At 49.1% G+C, this 13,279-nt stretch overlaps 6 protein-coding genes across 6 annotated transcripts; 1 reads left to right on the top strand and 5 right to left on the bottom strand.

The window, feature by feature from the left end:
* Positions 1-320: 320 nt before the first annotated feature.
* Positions 321-2,078, bottom strand: N7506_004588 (MFS transporter; the record flags this gene model as incomplete). Its single annotated transcript, XM_056953882.1, has 3 exons — positions 321-662; positions 722-1,650; positions 1,706-2,078. The coding sequence occupies 3 exons, from the start codon at positions 2,076-2,078 to the stop codon at positions 321-323; spliced, it is 1,644 nt and encodes a 547-aa protein (XP_056812771.1).
* Positions 2,079-3,686: 1,608 nt separating this feature from the next.
* Positions 3,687-4,110, bottom strand: N7506_004587 (uncharacterized protein; the record flags this gene model as incomplete). The annotated part of the gene is made up of 2 exons (XM_056953881.1): positions 3,687-4,010; positions 4,093-4,110. The coding sequence occupies 2 exons, from the start codon at positions 4,108-4,110 to the stop codon at positions 3,687-3,689; spliced, it is 342 nt and encodes a 113-aa protein (XP_056812770.1).
* Positions 4,111-4,511: 401 nt separating this feature from the next.
* Positions 4,512-5,051, bottom strand: N7506_004586 (uncharacterized protein; the record flags this gene model as incomplete). The annotated part of the gene is made up of 2 exons (XM_056953880.1): positions 4,512-4,793; positions 4,842-5,051. The coding sequence occupies 2 exons, from the start codon at positions 5,049-5,051 to the stop codon at positions 4,512-4,514; spliced, it is 492 nt and encodes a 163-aa protein (XP_056812769.1).
* An 813-nt stretch (positions 5,052-5,864) lies between these two features.
* On the top strand, positions 5,865-7,712 carry N7506_004585 (cation:proton antiporter; the record flags this gene model as incomplete). Its single annotated transcript, XM_056953879.1, has 7 exons — positions 5,865-5,901; positions 5,961-6,167; positions 6,221-6,346; positions 6,396-6,446; positions 6,521-6,641; positions 6,697-7,228; positions 7,290-7,712. The coding sequence occupies 7 exons, from the start codon at positions 5,865-5,867 to the stop codon at positions 7,710-7,712; spliced, it is 1,497 nt and encodes a 498-aa protein (XP_056812768.1).
* Positions 7,713-8,132: 420 nt separating this feature from the next.
* On the bottom strand, positions 8,133-10,100 carry N7506_004584 (MDR family MFS transporter; the record flags this gene model as incomplete). The annotated part of the gene is made up of 5 exons (XM_056953878.1): positions 8,133-8,605; positions 8,632-9,359; positions 9,408-9,718; positions 9,776-9,805; positions 9,891-10,100. The coding sequence occupies 5 exons, from the start codon at positions 10,098-10,100 to the stop codon at positions 8,133-8,135; spliced, it is 1,752 nt and encodes a 583-aa protein (XP_056812767.1).
* A 1,490-nt stretch (positions 10,101-11,590) lies between these two features.
* On the bottom strand, positions 11,591-12,798 carry N7506_004583 (EF-hand domain-containing protein; the record flags this gene model as incomplete). The annotated part of the gene is made up of 4 exons (XM_056953877.1): positions 11,591-11,613; positions 11,671-12,622; positions 12,673-12,691; positions 12,758-12,798. 4 exons carry the CDS (start codon positions 12,796-12,798, stop codon positions 11,591-11,593), a joined length of 1,035 nt encoding a protein of 344 aa, XP_056812766.1.
* Between the last annotated feature and the right edge of the window lie 481 nt (positions 12,799-13,279).

The following is a 13,279-nucleotide window of genomic DNA, read 5'->3' as shown; positions in this document are numbered from 1 at the left end:
ATTTGCGGCTATATTATGATGTAGGAAAGGAGATCCATGCATGAACAGGTTCCCCAACGGTGGATAAAATCTAACACCAGGCACCTATGTTTCGTAAGCCGTGAAACCCCAAAGCGTTCGTCGAACCTCCAGTGTGCGACACCAATCCTTCCATTCTAGAAGGTTTCCTGTCGGAGGATTCTGAAACAGTGCCACGTGTAGAACAAATGAAGAAAGAAAAAAAAGAACTGAAACAAAAGTCGGAACTGTAGGATTTCCCACAGAGCAGCGAATCAGCAGCGGGGAGCGAGCAGAATTAATCCCATGGGTCCTCGGTGTGGTCACACTGAGCCCTTGACATCATCTGCAGCGGCATAACGAGACCACTTTCGAATAATAGGCCCATAGCGGTAAAAGACATATGGCACTGGAACCATGATCGCGCTGATACAGCCCAGGATTGTAAGGGTCCAATGGACACCCATGTTTTTGTAGAAGGGGATGCCGACAACGGTCATCCCCCCAGCTGCAAAGTATCGCGACACAGTCATGAATCCCAGCGCAGATGCGGCGTAAATGTCGTAGGAATCGATGATGTACATGTAGGAACTGATGAAAATGCAAATACAGCCGAAGCCGAAGAAGCTTGAGGCCACAATAGGTGACCAAATCGAGACAGAAGCCTGAAACAGCGTTAGCTTTACTTTGAATACAGTAGATAATGCGGGGGCATTGAACTCACAAAGTCAGTCCAGCCCATCCAGAACAGACTGATAGGAATCAACGGCGCTCCACACATGGCAAACCAGAGTCGAATCTCTGGTTGTGTATGGACGTTGTCTAAGGCACGGGGATTCAAGGCGGGATCGGCCCCGTTCTTTTGCTGTGCTGCAGCAGTAAAGTCTCTCTTAGTGTAGCGGTAGATTGGAAGAACCAGGAGACCAGCAAGAGCTATGCCAACATACATTGCAACCCAGACAATGTTGGTAAGGCCTTGAGACAGACCATGCACATCAGTGAAGATGTTGGTGTACCCGTCGAAGAATGTGAACAGAACAATATACAAGACCGTCATGTATAAGGAGATGAGCAAGATGATGGGTTCGTGGAATGTGATGAGAAACTGCCGCTTCATCGCACCGCCAATACGATTGAAGAGGGAAACCTTGTCCATATCCATTGAAGAACGGTAACGGGGATCACCTGTCTTCTGTCGAAGATGCTTTCCCTTCCATTTCAAAAGCAACGGCGAATAAGTCTCGGGCTGGAAGAGCAGAACAAGAACGAAGATTGCGCCTGATGTGATTAGAATGATCCAAGCTGTCCACTGCCATTCCAAAACTCCAGTTTGTCCGATAAAGGAAGCAATCACCGGTGCCAGGACAGGTCCGCCGAATGACATGATAGCATACATGGGAAATGTGATGGTCTTTTCAAGGGGATTCCAAAGATCCGCAATGGTACCTCCAGCGCATGTCAGAGGAGGACAACCAAAGATTCCGGCTAAGAAGCGGAAGGCAAGCTGGGCACCAATGTTTGGGGCGAGGGCTGAGCCCATGATAAAGATCATGAACAAGGTAAGAGAGCCAGCGTAGACAGCATTACGACCGAGGATTTCCGATAGCGGGCCGCTGACCAGCGATCCGGCTGCAAACCCAAGAAGATAGACACCTGCTCACAAGTTAGACGTTAAATGTAGTATAAGGCCAAACCAATGCGATCATACCAGTCACCAGAGATCCGACAACCTCGCTCACGCCGTACGTCTCAGTGATTTGAGGTAGAACACCAGACTCAATGGCAGACGCAGCACCGACGATGAAAGCCAAAGCTGTGACCAGCAATGTCGCAACCATCCGGCGCGTATAGCTAAAATTCCGAGGGTTCAGAGGGTCATCATCACTCTCCCAGCCAACAACAAAGACATGAGCGTTTGGGTTTGAACTATCGAGTTGTTTTTGGATATCGATGCCGGCAAGGGACTGGGCTAGGCCGGACTTCTCGGAATATTGCGAAGGCTTTTGCGAAAGCGGACTCGGCGCTGGGATTGGCGGCATCGTGGCTTGCTCGGCTTGATAGTACGGACGGCGCGGCGTCATCGACGGGTGCCTTCTTCATGGAAGAAGTCGCACCATGTTCTGGGGCATTTTCGAGTTGTCTGTCGACAACGTGGCCCAATCGTCGGAATTGCAGATAAGACTGCATTTTGAATTTCAAGATTAGACCGAAACTTTGCGTCCGTCAAATTATGATCTCACCGGTTATATTGAGAGCGTTCCTGTTTGATTCAGGTACGCTATGTGATGACTGCTCAGGTCTCTTGGTGCGAAAGGAGAATTTCTGAGTCAAGGCACGGTCTCTCGGCTTTTAAAATATGCGTTCATGAGCATTTTGACCCACAGCTGATAAATCGGACTTCTTCCACCACGAATTCGGTTGAATTTCGGGCCGCATGCCAGCGGTGGGTCCCCTTAAACCCGAGAACAACTCGGCCCCTGACAAATAGGGGAGAGCCGAAGAGAATGCAAAAGACGATGTCGTGGAAGAATGGCATTGTTAATAGGAAACATAGCCAGTAGTTGAGCCACAGCATACAGGCCAATTTGGCTGAAGCAGGCCTTGACCTTATCTTAACCCGATCCACTCTTCAATGTGGATACTCGGACGAGAAGGATCTGCAGCTCGGACACTTCTCCGAGTCCGAGATATTGACTGCTGCCGGAGGTGGAATATACATACTTGCAGAAATAGGACCACTGACATCCCGTACCAGTCAATGATCATCCGCATCATCTGGAAACTCTCTTCTCCCAAATTGAAAAAATATGCCGATTAGAAAGAGGACCCCAGGAAGCATGGTTAGTTATACTCCGTAGTTGTGTATGCATCATCACGTAGAATTAGGAATATGCACTATTTTACCACTCGGTTTTTCAGTATAAGGATCAGATAGTATGCATCCTCGATAGGGGCCTTTCCATTATGCCCTTGCTGCTGCTGTTCCGCCACCTGGGCACTGATGCCCCGTTCGCTCTCCCGTCATCCTACCTGCAATGCCAGACCTCCATAGCGCTCTTCTCTCTTCGGTAGTTAACTGACTAGTAAATGACACTTGAATAAGCAATGCCCATTTCCAGGGCTAACAGAGCTCCATACCTAGTTTACACGCACGGTTCTACCTATACAGCATAGATAAAGGAAAGGGAAATGAAACACAAGATGTACATGCACAAATAACCTCTAACAGATACCGTCTAATCTACTTCACTCTACTCTGTACACGCACGTCACGTCACTTCACTTCACTTCCAAGGCTCACTTTATACCCACACCACTTCACTTAACTGCGAGTGAGTCGTCAAAAATTAAAATACATTGGTCTATCCTGAGCTCAGGTTGGACGTTGTATATCACCTCGCCCTTAATCTCATCTGAGACCTAATAAAATGATAAAGATTCATTCAAATTTCAAAGCTCATTTCACTAAAAGTCTTCATCGTATGATTAGGATCAGAATCAAGGACATTATCATTAAAGAAGACATAGATAGAGGCCCTATCTATATACTTCACAACTAAGAGCACATCGCAACTCGTGAAAACAAACACTCAATGACGTAGCTGAGTAACATCAGACTTAAAAGAACTCAAGTGCCTCATTAACACATTCACCATGTTGTTCCCAAACTTGGCGGCGGAGGCGTGGCTTCAGCATGACAATGCGTGTGTGGATCTCTTGCTCCATGCCTGCTCCGTGCGGGCACGCACAAAGTTTTCCGCCTGTGCTTGGTAAGAGATGCGGACCTCCAGGTCCATCAAATCAGCCTCTGTGACTGTGGCAAGTGTGGACGGGATTCGGTTGATCTTATTTCTGAAGAATCGTAGATTCCAGATATCCCGTAGGATGGAGGCGATCTGGTAATGGATCAGGGTTCGCTTTTCGAAGGAGTACATGTGAATTACCTGCGGGCGTATTATCACACCGGCGTCACGGTTGGTGGTAGGGAGACCTCGGGAGTCGAGTCCCGACTCCTAGTGAGTTAGTTGATTGTGGTAGTATAGGCACGACGAGCCAACTCTCCATCGACTGCTGTAGGGGGTGATAAATACATACTTGCAGATATAGCATCATTGATGCTATCCAATACTCAAATTATATGCACAAATTTCTTATTCAAAGTGGAAAAAAAAGAAAGATGAAAAGGCAAATGTACAAACAATCTCTAGTACAGACAAATTAGAATCTACTTCACTCGACCCTCACTTCAATTCACTTGATCGTGAGTGAGTCGTCTAAAGGCATTGGCACGATCTGGGGCCAAGTTGGATAGCTCAAATTACCTTACTTTAATCTGATCTAAAGCCCGAGTAAGATTCAATCAAAATGTAAAATCCATTTCACCGAAGATACAAAAGGCAAGGTAACCTAAAAAGAGATACAGGTCAAAACCTGACTCATGTATTTGACAAGTAACGACACACTGTATCCCAGTGAAAACAACCTCTCAAACACATAGCCAAGTAAACCGAGACCTAATAGAAACCGAGAGCCTCATTCACATCTTCACCATGCAGGCGCATGAATTCGCGGCGGGCACGTGAGCTCAACATGACAATGCGGTTGGTAATCGCATATTCAAGACCGGGGAGCTCAACATAAGCACGAGCAAGGTCTTCCAAATGACCTTCGTAAGACCTGCGAATCTCTAGGTCCTCCATATCTTCCTCGGTGATAGTGTCCAGTGTGCGTGGAATGCGTTCTATCGCGTGTTTGCAATATCGCAGCTTCCAGATTTCTTGGAGAATGATGGCAAACTGGTAATGGATCAGGGTTCGCTTTTGAAGGGAGTACATGTGACTTACCTGCGGGTGCGTCATCGCACCGGCGATATGGTTGGTGGTAAGGAGAGTCGATCCCCGACCCCCAGTGAGTTGCATGATTGCAGCGGTGCATGCACGACGAGCCAACTGTCCATCGTCGGTGTTGGCGGCCTGAGGGTGGCGGCCAACACCGCGATGGGGCTCGAGTGCAGAGTTCATGGCACTGACGTGCCGACGTATTGGATCGGACATTGTGTCGACGACCTGAGCTGGGAGGTTAGTCAATCTGATGCCTATTATGTAGAGACGCCAAACATACCGGTAATTGGATGGATGATGGTTTTTCAGAGGAGAAGAAATGTGTTAAGTGTATGATGGAATTACGAAGAGGAAGAGAGGAGAGCAAGTACAATGAAGAAGAGATTAAATAGTCAAAAGAGATCGAGCAAGAGCCGAGAAAGGCAATAGTCATGGTCCCGCCGCCGCCATCTGAAGAGGCTCTTCAAGCTTCACTTTGGACCCTGTTTCATCTCCGCCCCGAATCAGGAAGTCAACCTCAACCAGATATCCCCGAACACTATTATATCGGGCTGCTATTATGAGTTTCACCAGCACTAAGCTCAGATCTGATCAATTGATGGCTATATAGTACCTTTACTATTCATACTGATCAAAAAAGAAGCAGTTAGCAAGTTAACAACTATGACAAGAATTGTTGAGCTGACAACCATGAAACCCCAGCATTCAAAGGTTTAACCTTCATACTTCATCCTACACCCTAAGCAAGAGCTCATATTACACTCAACTTGTGGTTGAAGCCAAGCCCCTCGGTCCCTGAGTCTCAGACACGGATGAACACTAACTTCCGCCTCCAGCTGCCCAAAGTGGGCACCCGTGGATTGACACGGAAAGTCACCCAATCTCTGCACCCGCTGAAACCCACACCTCTACCTGTCCAAGCCTCTAGTCTGGACCCTTAATGTCAGCGCATATATTTAAAGACAGGACCTCGCACGCCGAAATTTCCATCCTCAAGTCCAAGAACGAACCCCAAAACCACCTGGCATGGCCAACGGTTTCCTCCCATACCACGAACCTGGAAGTGTGTAGCCCAGCACATACCAATTGAGCGCCATCCACTTTCTCACTGATCGATCGCAGCCGTTCAAATCCTAATAATCGTCTCATTCTTCTTCTTCCTATCGCTCGCAAAATGGTTCTCGGCAAAGATCATTCACGCCGGCATCATCGGCCAGATCGCTGTCGGGATCATCTACGGCGTGCCCCTGGCCAACATCCTCGAGCATAACTGGCAGGAAACTTTTCTCGCCCTCGGCTATGTCGGATTGATTCTGATCATTTTCGAAGGTAACTTTACTTGGCTTCTTGGCTAACATGAATACTGATGTCATCTATTCTAGGCGGTCTTGGCACTCGCGTGGATCTGTTGAAGCAGAATTTTACTCTGAGTATGATCGGTGCGGCGACCGGGGTTTGCTTCCCTATTGCCCTTTCTTACCTGCTGCTTTATCTGGGCTTTGGATATGGTCTGTGTGGCGATCGTCTATTTCTGGGGTTGAGGCTAATGTGGACCAGGCGCGGTGGAGACTTTTATTATAGGCGCTGCGCTATCAGCTACCTCATTGGGTATGTGATCTACGGCTAGTCTCGGTCTTGTACTTGGTTTGCCAAGAACTCGAGTAGATGTTGACACTTACTAGGCACTACTTTCGCCGTGATCAGCTCGGCTTCGAGCTCGGTCAATCTCGCCGAAACGCGCGTCGGTTCAATCCTCGTGAGCGCCGCTGTCATCGACGATGTAGTAGGGCTCGTCATGCTTAGGTATCTTATGTTCTCATTTTTGACAATCGAATAACCAAACTAACAAAATGTACAGTGTTATCGGCGATCTAGGCAAACTCTCAGACGAGAATGTCAACCTAGGCTGGTTAATCGGCCGTCCCATAGTGGCATCAGTGGGAATGGCAATCGTGACCCCCATCGTCACAAAATGGGTCTTTGCACCTTTCTTCCGAAAATACATCGAGTACCACTTCGCGCGCTTCGACCACGTCTCGAACATCATTCTCATGATCCTTGTTCTTTCGGCTTTTGTTGCCATTGCCGGTTTCACTGGCACATCGGTATTATTCGGTGCATTTTTGGCCGGCGTGTTCCTCACCTATATTCCGAGCAAGCGGCCAGAAGGGCCATTTGTGGTGATGAGCCGCGAGCAGGGCGAGCGTGAGGACGATAAGAGTCCTACCTTTGTCCACACTTTTGAGAAATATCTCCTAGCGCCTCAGGAGTACTTGATGGAGCCTTTATTCTTTTCTAGTATTGGGTTCGCGATTCCGTTTGTGCAGCTGTGGACAGGGAAGAGGATTTGGAGAGGTGTTGTTTATACGCTACTGATGGCTTTTGCTAAGGTATGATGGCAGCTAGTTACTATTCTTGTCGGTGTTGATTGAGCTAACGAATCCTGATCAGTGCGTTGTTGGAATCTGGGTCCCCATATGGCAAATCGGGATGAAAGGCAAGTCTCAAAGCACAGAATCGCAGGCAAGGACCAAAGGGGAGAAGAAGAGGAAGAGAAGCCACATCGAGCAAGTTGAGCATAAACAGCAATGGAGACGGGCTTGGCTCGCTGCAGCGCTGCTTGGGTCTGCTATGGTGGCCCGAGGTGAGATTGGTCTGCTGATCATTGAGATTGGACACAATGAGACTCCGTATGTCAGTGACGATGGGTTTATCACTGGCGTGTGGGCAATCTTGTTGAACACAATTATTGGCCCGGTTACTGTTGGTCTGATGGTTCGGTTTCATGCGCAGGCCATTGAAGAGGGTGATTGGGGGTTACAGAGCTCTTCAATTCCTATGGAAGGCGAGGAGACTGGCCATGGTGCGGTATAGATGCAGTTTCTGGCGAGACTACGCTAAGACCCCGTTGTGGGAAGAGTGCAGGTTGATGTGGCGAGTAAACGACATGATGATCGATGTAGCTAGTCTACGCAATTGAGAGTGAATGATAGAGATAGAACTACGTGCCAAGATTAAAAAAAAAAAAAAAAAGGTTTATGTTCATTGAAAAAAATATGTATTCACAATAGATCGCTGGGCAGGGAGATGCTAAGACCAACGTCCGAAATGCATTATCCATGAACACAGGCTATCCCACGGTCGTGAACCTTGGAATTCAGTGTAGCCTGACGGGGGTATTCAGTGAGGATGTCATAAAGACTCCATTAGAAAACGTAAGCATTAACTTTTGAATATGAGTGACTCAGCGCAGAGCACCATTATTAAATGTGCATAGAAGTAGAAATTAGGATATTAGACCTCGGCCTCAGGCTTCGAGGCATCTTTGCGCTCAGAGTCGATCAACTCCTGGCGGGCACGCTCTTGCTCCTCAAGGCCGGTCTTTCGGACAGTGTGCTGAGTAGTCAACTCGCGGCGGCGAATGAACAGAGACAAGATAAGACCGAGAGCTGCTACGGCTGTGTAGAAGATCCACATGCGGTTGAGAGCGTGGGTATAGGCACCCAAGATAACCTGGCGCTGGGAGGGATCGAGGCTGTTGATGAGAGTTTTGGAGGAGCCGGCAAAAGAGGCAGATATGGTGGCGGCTGTTTCAGCGCCAACGGAGGCAATCAATTTGTCGGACTGCTGGCCCATGATGTTTTGGAAGATAACGGTTCCCAGCACCACGGACATCGAGGTGGAGAGCTGACGCACGAAGCCGAATGTGGCGGTTGCGGTAGCCATGTCGGCGGGGCGGACGTTAGCTTGGAATGCGACGAGGGGGCCTGGAAGTTGGGTCCAACGCCGATACCAGCGATGATCTGGTAGATGATAATACGAGGCCATGAAGCATAGACCTTGAGATCGATGAAGAGACCAAATCCAAGGCAGATGAAGAACATACCGCCGATGATCAGCTCACGGAAGCGACCAGTCTTCTTCATGGCGATACCGGTGAAGACGGAGCTGATCGAGAGAGACAAGACCAGAGGCAAGACGTAGACACCACTCAGAATAGGGTTCGCTTGCAGAACAGTCTGGAAGTAGAGCGGCAGGTAGTAGGTACCAGCAATGAAAACGAAACCGTGGCAGAAGCAGACCATCAGAATGAGGATGTTGTACCACTCACTGAAGAGCCTTGCGGGGATTATCGGGAACTTGGCAAATTTCCATTCCCAAATCATTGCAATACCCCAGGTCAGCACACCGAACAGGATCAGACAAATCACGGTAGCGGAAGCCCAGGGATAGTTGACACCTCCGAACTCCAGACCAAAGAGGAACATCAGAGTTCCACCTACGATCAAGAATGTGCCTGCCCAATCAATGCTGCGCAGACCGGCTAGCAAAGGAGTCTTGGGAGACTCGATGTGGAGGAAGAGGATCAGGATAACAAGCGAAACACCTCCAATGGGAAGGTTGAGATAGAAACACCAGCGCCAACTGACGTTTGTAGTGAAGGCACCTCCCACAATAGGGCCCAAAGCACCCGCAATGGCCCAGGTTGCACCGAAAAGACCATAGTACATGGGTCGGTCTCTGTCAAATAGTTAGTCTTGTCACAATCTAAGATGATGATCACCATACCTCATGCTGAACAGATCGGAGACACTGATGTTAGCCAGGATAATGATACCACCACCGCCAACACCTTGGATAGCCCGACCGGCGAGGATCATAGCCATGTTCTTCGCTAGGGCGCAGATCAGACTGCCCACCAGGAAGGCAACATTGGCCATGACGATAATGTGTTTCCTCCCCCAAATATCACTAATCTTTCCCCACAGGGGAATGCAGGCGGCGTTTGCCAGCAGGTAAGATGAGGCAATCCATGAGAATCCACTTTCAGAAGCACCGAATTGAGCAGCGATTGTAGGGAGCGCGGTTGAGATAATGGTCTGCAGGAAAAAAAAGTTAATTATGCAAGCCTCAAGCGGGTGGATCAGATAACATACCATATCAAGAGCAGCCAAGAACAGGGCCAACTATAATGCGCCATCGCCAGATTAGCTTTCTGCAATTCAAGATCACTGCTCGCAGGAAATGCGACGAGAGACGGGTATTTCTTACGCATAGCGCTGTCATCACAGCAATAATCTTCTTCTTTCCCATGCGCGCTGCTTGCGACGGCGTCCGGTCCAAAGGGGCAGTCTTGTCGACTTCCGTATTTTGCTCGGCGGCCGGCGCATCGGTAGGTTCCGTCGCAGGTACATCATGAGGCTTCTCGGTGTACTGCTCAGAGGCAGTATCATCGCTGGAAGTAGGGCGTGAAGTCGCCATGGTGAGGGAGAAAACAAGAAGTTTTCACCAGAGTCGGAGTTAAAGCCCGTAGCGGCGCTCTGAACCCTTTATGATGAAATCTAGTCTAAACGCCGAATCAAGGGGCTTGCGAAAGGAAAGAGGCCGGAGGGAAAGAAGTGACAGGACATATTTAAAGAGGGACTCGGGGAGCGCATTTTCGGAGTTTAGAAATGGGCAGGATTGTTGCCGAATCAGCATTGACATCGGCCATATCGGCCATTGCGAACTCCCGACGCCGACATGAGTCAAGTAACTCAAAACACGAACTTACGTAGTTTGTGAGATTTGTGAATCGTGAGATTAGTATCATTTAGGACTTGTATTACCCTGTAGTATTATAGCAGTGTTCAATCTACCAGGATCGTATGGGAGAAAAGTCTTGGTGTTGCCCAAAAGAGCGTCGGCGCGATCTACAAAAAATGTGACCCGCTCATTTCCCGTTTGGGAAATTCTAGACTTGTCCAACACACGTCTGAATACTCCACCATGCTGAAAAAGCTCAAGGCGCTCAAATTACTCTTCTCCAAACCTGCGGAGATATGCCGCTCTCTAAAGACACGTCTATTTCGCCGTGAGGTAAAGCAAAGTTTGATGTTCAAACTGGACAAGCAGGTACTGCACCGGATCTTTGACATGCTAGACCCAGTCGACCAAGCCTGCCTAGCGTTTACCTGCAGCAAATACCTGTATCTCTTATGGAAGGTCCAAGATATCACACTTTGGGGACCGGATACTGAAAAACACGCTATATGCCCAACAGCCGTGGAATCCTCGAAGTATACTACTCGAGAAAGGTTCAGCTGTCGACTACAGAACAAGCAGTGGTTGTTTTGTGCGATGTGTCGTCGCTTACACCCTGAAAGGGCATGCAAATCACAAGAATATGAGAGAGAGCTGGAGTATGAGAGGCAGCAGAGACAGCAGAGACAGCGGGAGTATGAAAAAGAGCGGGAGGAGAGGAGAAAAAAACAGCAAAAGAGACAGGAAGCGCATGACAGACACAGATCGACATCTTTTGATTCTTATGTGTACGATACGGGTCTGTGGATGTGCTTGTGAGTTGATTGATCTGTTGCCGAACTTGCGACAGACACCTGGGCATTGGCAGGAATTGCTAGAGTGATCAGAGGTCGCTTTCTCCGAATCTTTAATCTTTAATTCTTAATCTTCATGGCTGATATCGCCTTCCAAATTCTCTCCAAGGCTGCATTGGATTAGCAAAAGATATCTCATGTTGGAGAACAGTCCATGCTTAATCAATACCTAGGTTTCCAGATGACGTAGATAAATCAGATAACATCTGAAAGACTTCTGATATCAGGCACTAGCTCGACCGATAAATATGCAATGATGATTCTTTCCAGGCAATTCTATGACAAAAAACAAATTGAGGGGTGGGGTATAAAATGGAAAGATAAATCACAGAGGGCGAAGCCAGACACATGCATAGCATCAAACGTATGGAGATTCTACTCCTGCAATAGGAGAATTTCTGCAAAAGCCGTGTTAGCCAACAATCCCAAACCTGATCGCATAACACGAAACTCACCCGTCAAAGCCTCCTCAAAGCTAAGCGTAATATAACCATCCCGATCCTCATCATAGCGCTTAAACACATCCGTCATGCGCTTGAGACTAATACAAGCCTGAACAAACAAATCAAAGCTCATACCCTGACGAACAGGATCCTTCGCCGTCCCCATCTGTTTTCCCTTCGCCTCAAAGACACCAAAAATCACACCGATGAATTTCGGACTTAGTCTGTAGCCGAAGGCAACAAGCGCCTTCTCGAATTCAGGCATGCTAATGCGCCCACTGCGGTCCTCGTCGAATCTATCGAACAACTCCCGCCACGCAGCAAGGTACCGCCACAGCGAAACAAACTCGTCGAAGTTGATCGTTCCACTGCCGTCGCGATCGAACATGCGAATCATCAATCTGACTGTTCGCGGGTGGAAGGATGTGTAGTCGCCGTTCACCAGAGCGGAGCCGAGCTCGTGTTCTGTGAGAGTGCCGGAGTGTGAAGAGTTCGCGGCGCGGAAGAGGGGAAAGAGCTGTTGCGGGTCATTGCTGGGGGCTGTTAAGGGTGGTGGGGCTGGAGACTGGGGAGGGCGCGAAGAGGGCGCGGGTCGATTGCGATGCACAGGCGGGGGGCCGAAGCCGTAGTTTTGAGGTGGTGGGGAAGGGTGGAGAGGGTGTGGGCGACTTTGACTTTGGCTATAGCTCTGGCTGTGGCTTTGGCTTGGGAGTGGTGGGTTCGTGGATGACGACCGTCCGTTGTAGGAGTGATGGGTCTGGGGGTCGAGGCGCGGGGGAGCGGCGACGTATGCGTTTTGCGGGGGTGCGCTGGAGACTGGAACACGAGCGGGGACGCCGCCTGGTCCTGACTGTGGAGGGCGCGAGGGAAGAGGCTTTTGGTTCATGCTCTGGCTGTGCGCTGAAGAGTGGCTGGAGTGGCTTTGAGGGCCTGATACGCTCATCGAGCCTATCATCTGCGCGACCTGTTGAGCTATTAGCAAGGGAGGGGTGTGGCGCGGCGCGGTTTAAGTACTTGTTCTGGCTCAGCATGACTGGGTTTTATGTTAGCAGGTGGACTTGTAGGCTGCCATGTTTCTCGCAATCAACCAAAGACTTACGCGGGCAGCGCATCGGGGTTGTAGGACTTGTTGTACGCCATTGTAGGCGATGGAACAATGGACGGTGATGAGGTGGGGGGAAACGCAACAGGCACCAAGCAAAGATGCGTACAAGTCTCTCTAGACAGGAGAACAAGGAGGATTAAGAGAGAAAGGAGGTGGAAATCGTAGATTGCCCGAAGCGGAGCCGTGGGGCGGTGGTTTACGAAGACACTTTAGCGCGCCAAGTGATAATCTCGGAGTGTTGCCAATGTTAATGTCGATGTCACCGTATAGACGCCGTTAAACAGTGTAACCTATTCTATTTCAAGCTTTATCCGCCGTGAACTCTGAAGTCAACATGTTTTCTACATGGTGGCTTCTCGCAGATCAGCCCTACGTGGGGAACCTATAGGCGCCCTACTAAAAATACATTGGGGGCGATATTCCCGAAACCGTTCCTCGTATTCGTATTGCAACAGGCTTCTTTCCCTTGGAGGCTGAATCAGGTGGGTCGCACCCAAATCCTGACAATAAAGAGAA

Source organism: Penicillium brevicompactum, assembly GCF_028827555.1.
Source record: "Penicillium brevicompactum strain IBT 35665 chromosome Unknown utg000003l_segment0_segment0, whole genome shotgun sequence".
NCBI classification, from domain to species: Eukaryota; Fungi; Ascomycota; class Eurotiomycetes; order Eurotiales; family Aspergillaceae; genus Penicillium; species Penicillium brevicompactum.
This window is presented reverse-complemented; position numbering and strand designations above follow the sequence as displayed.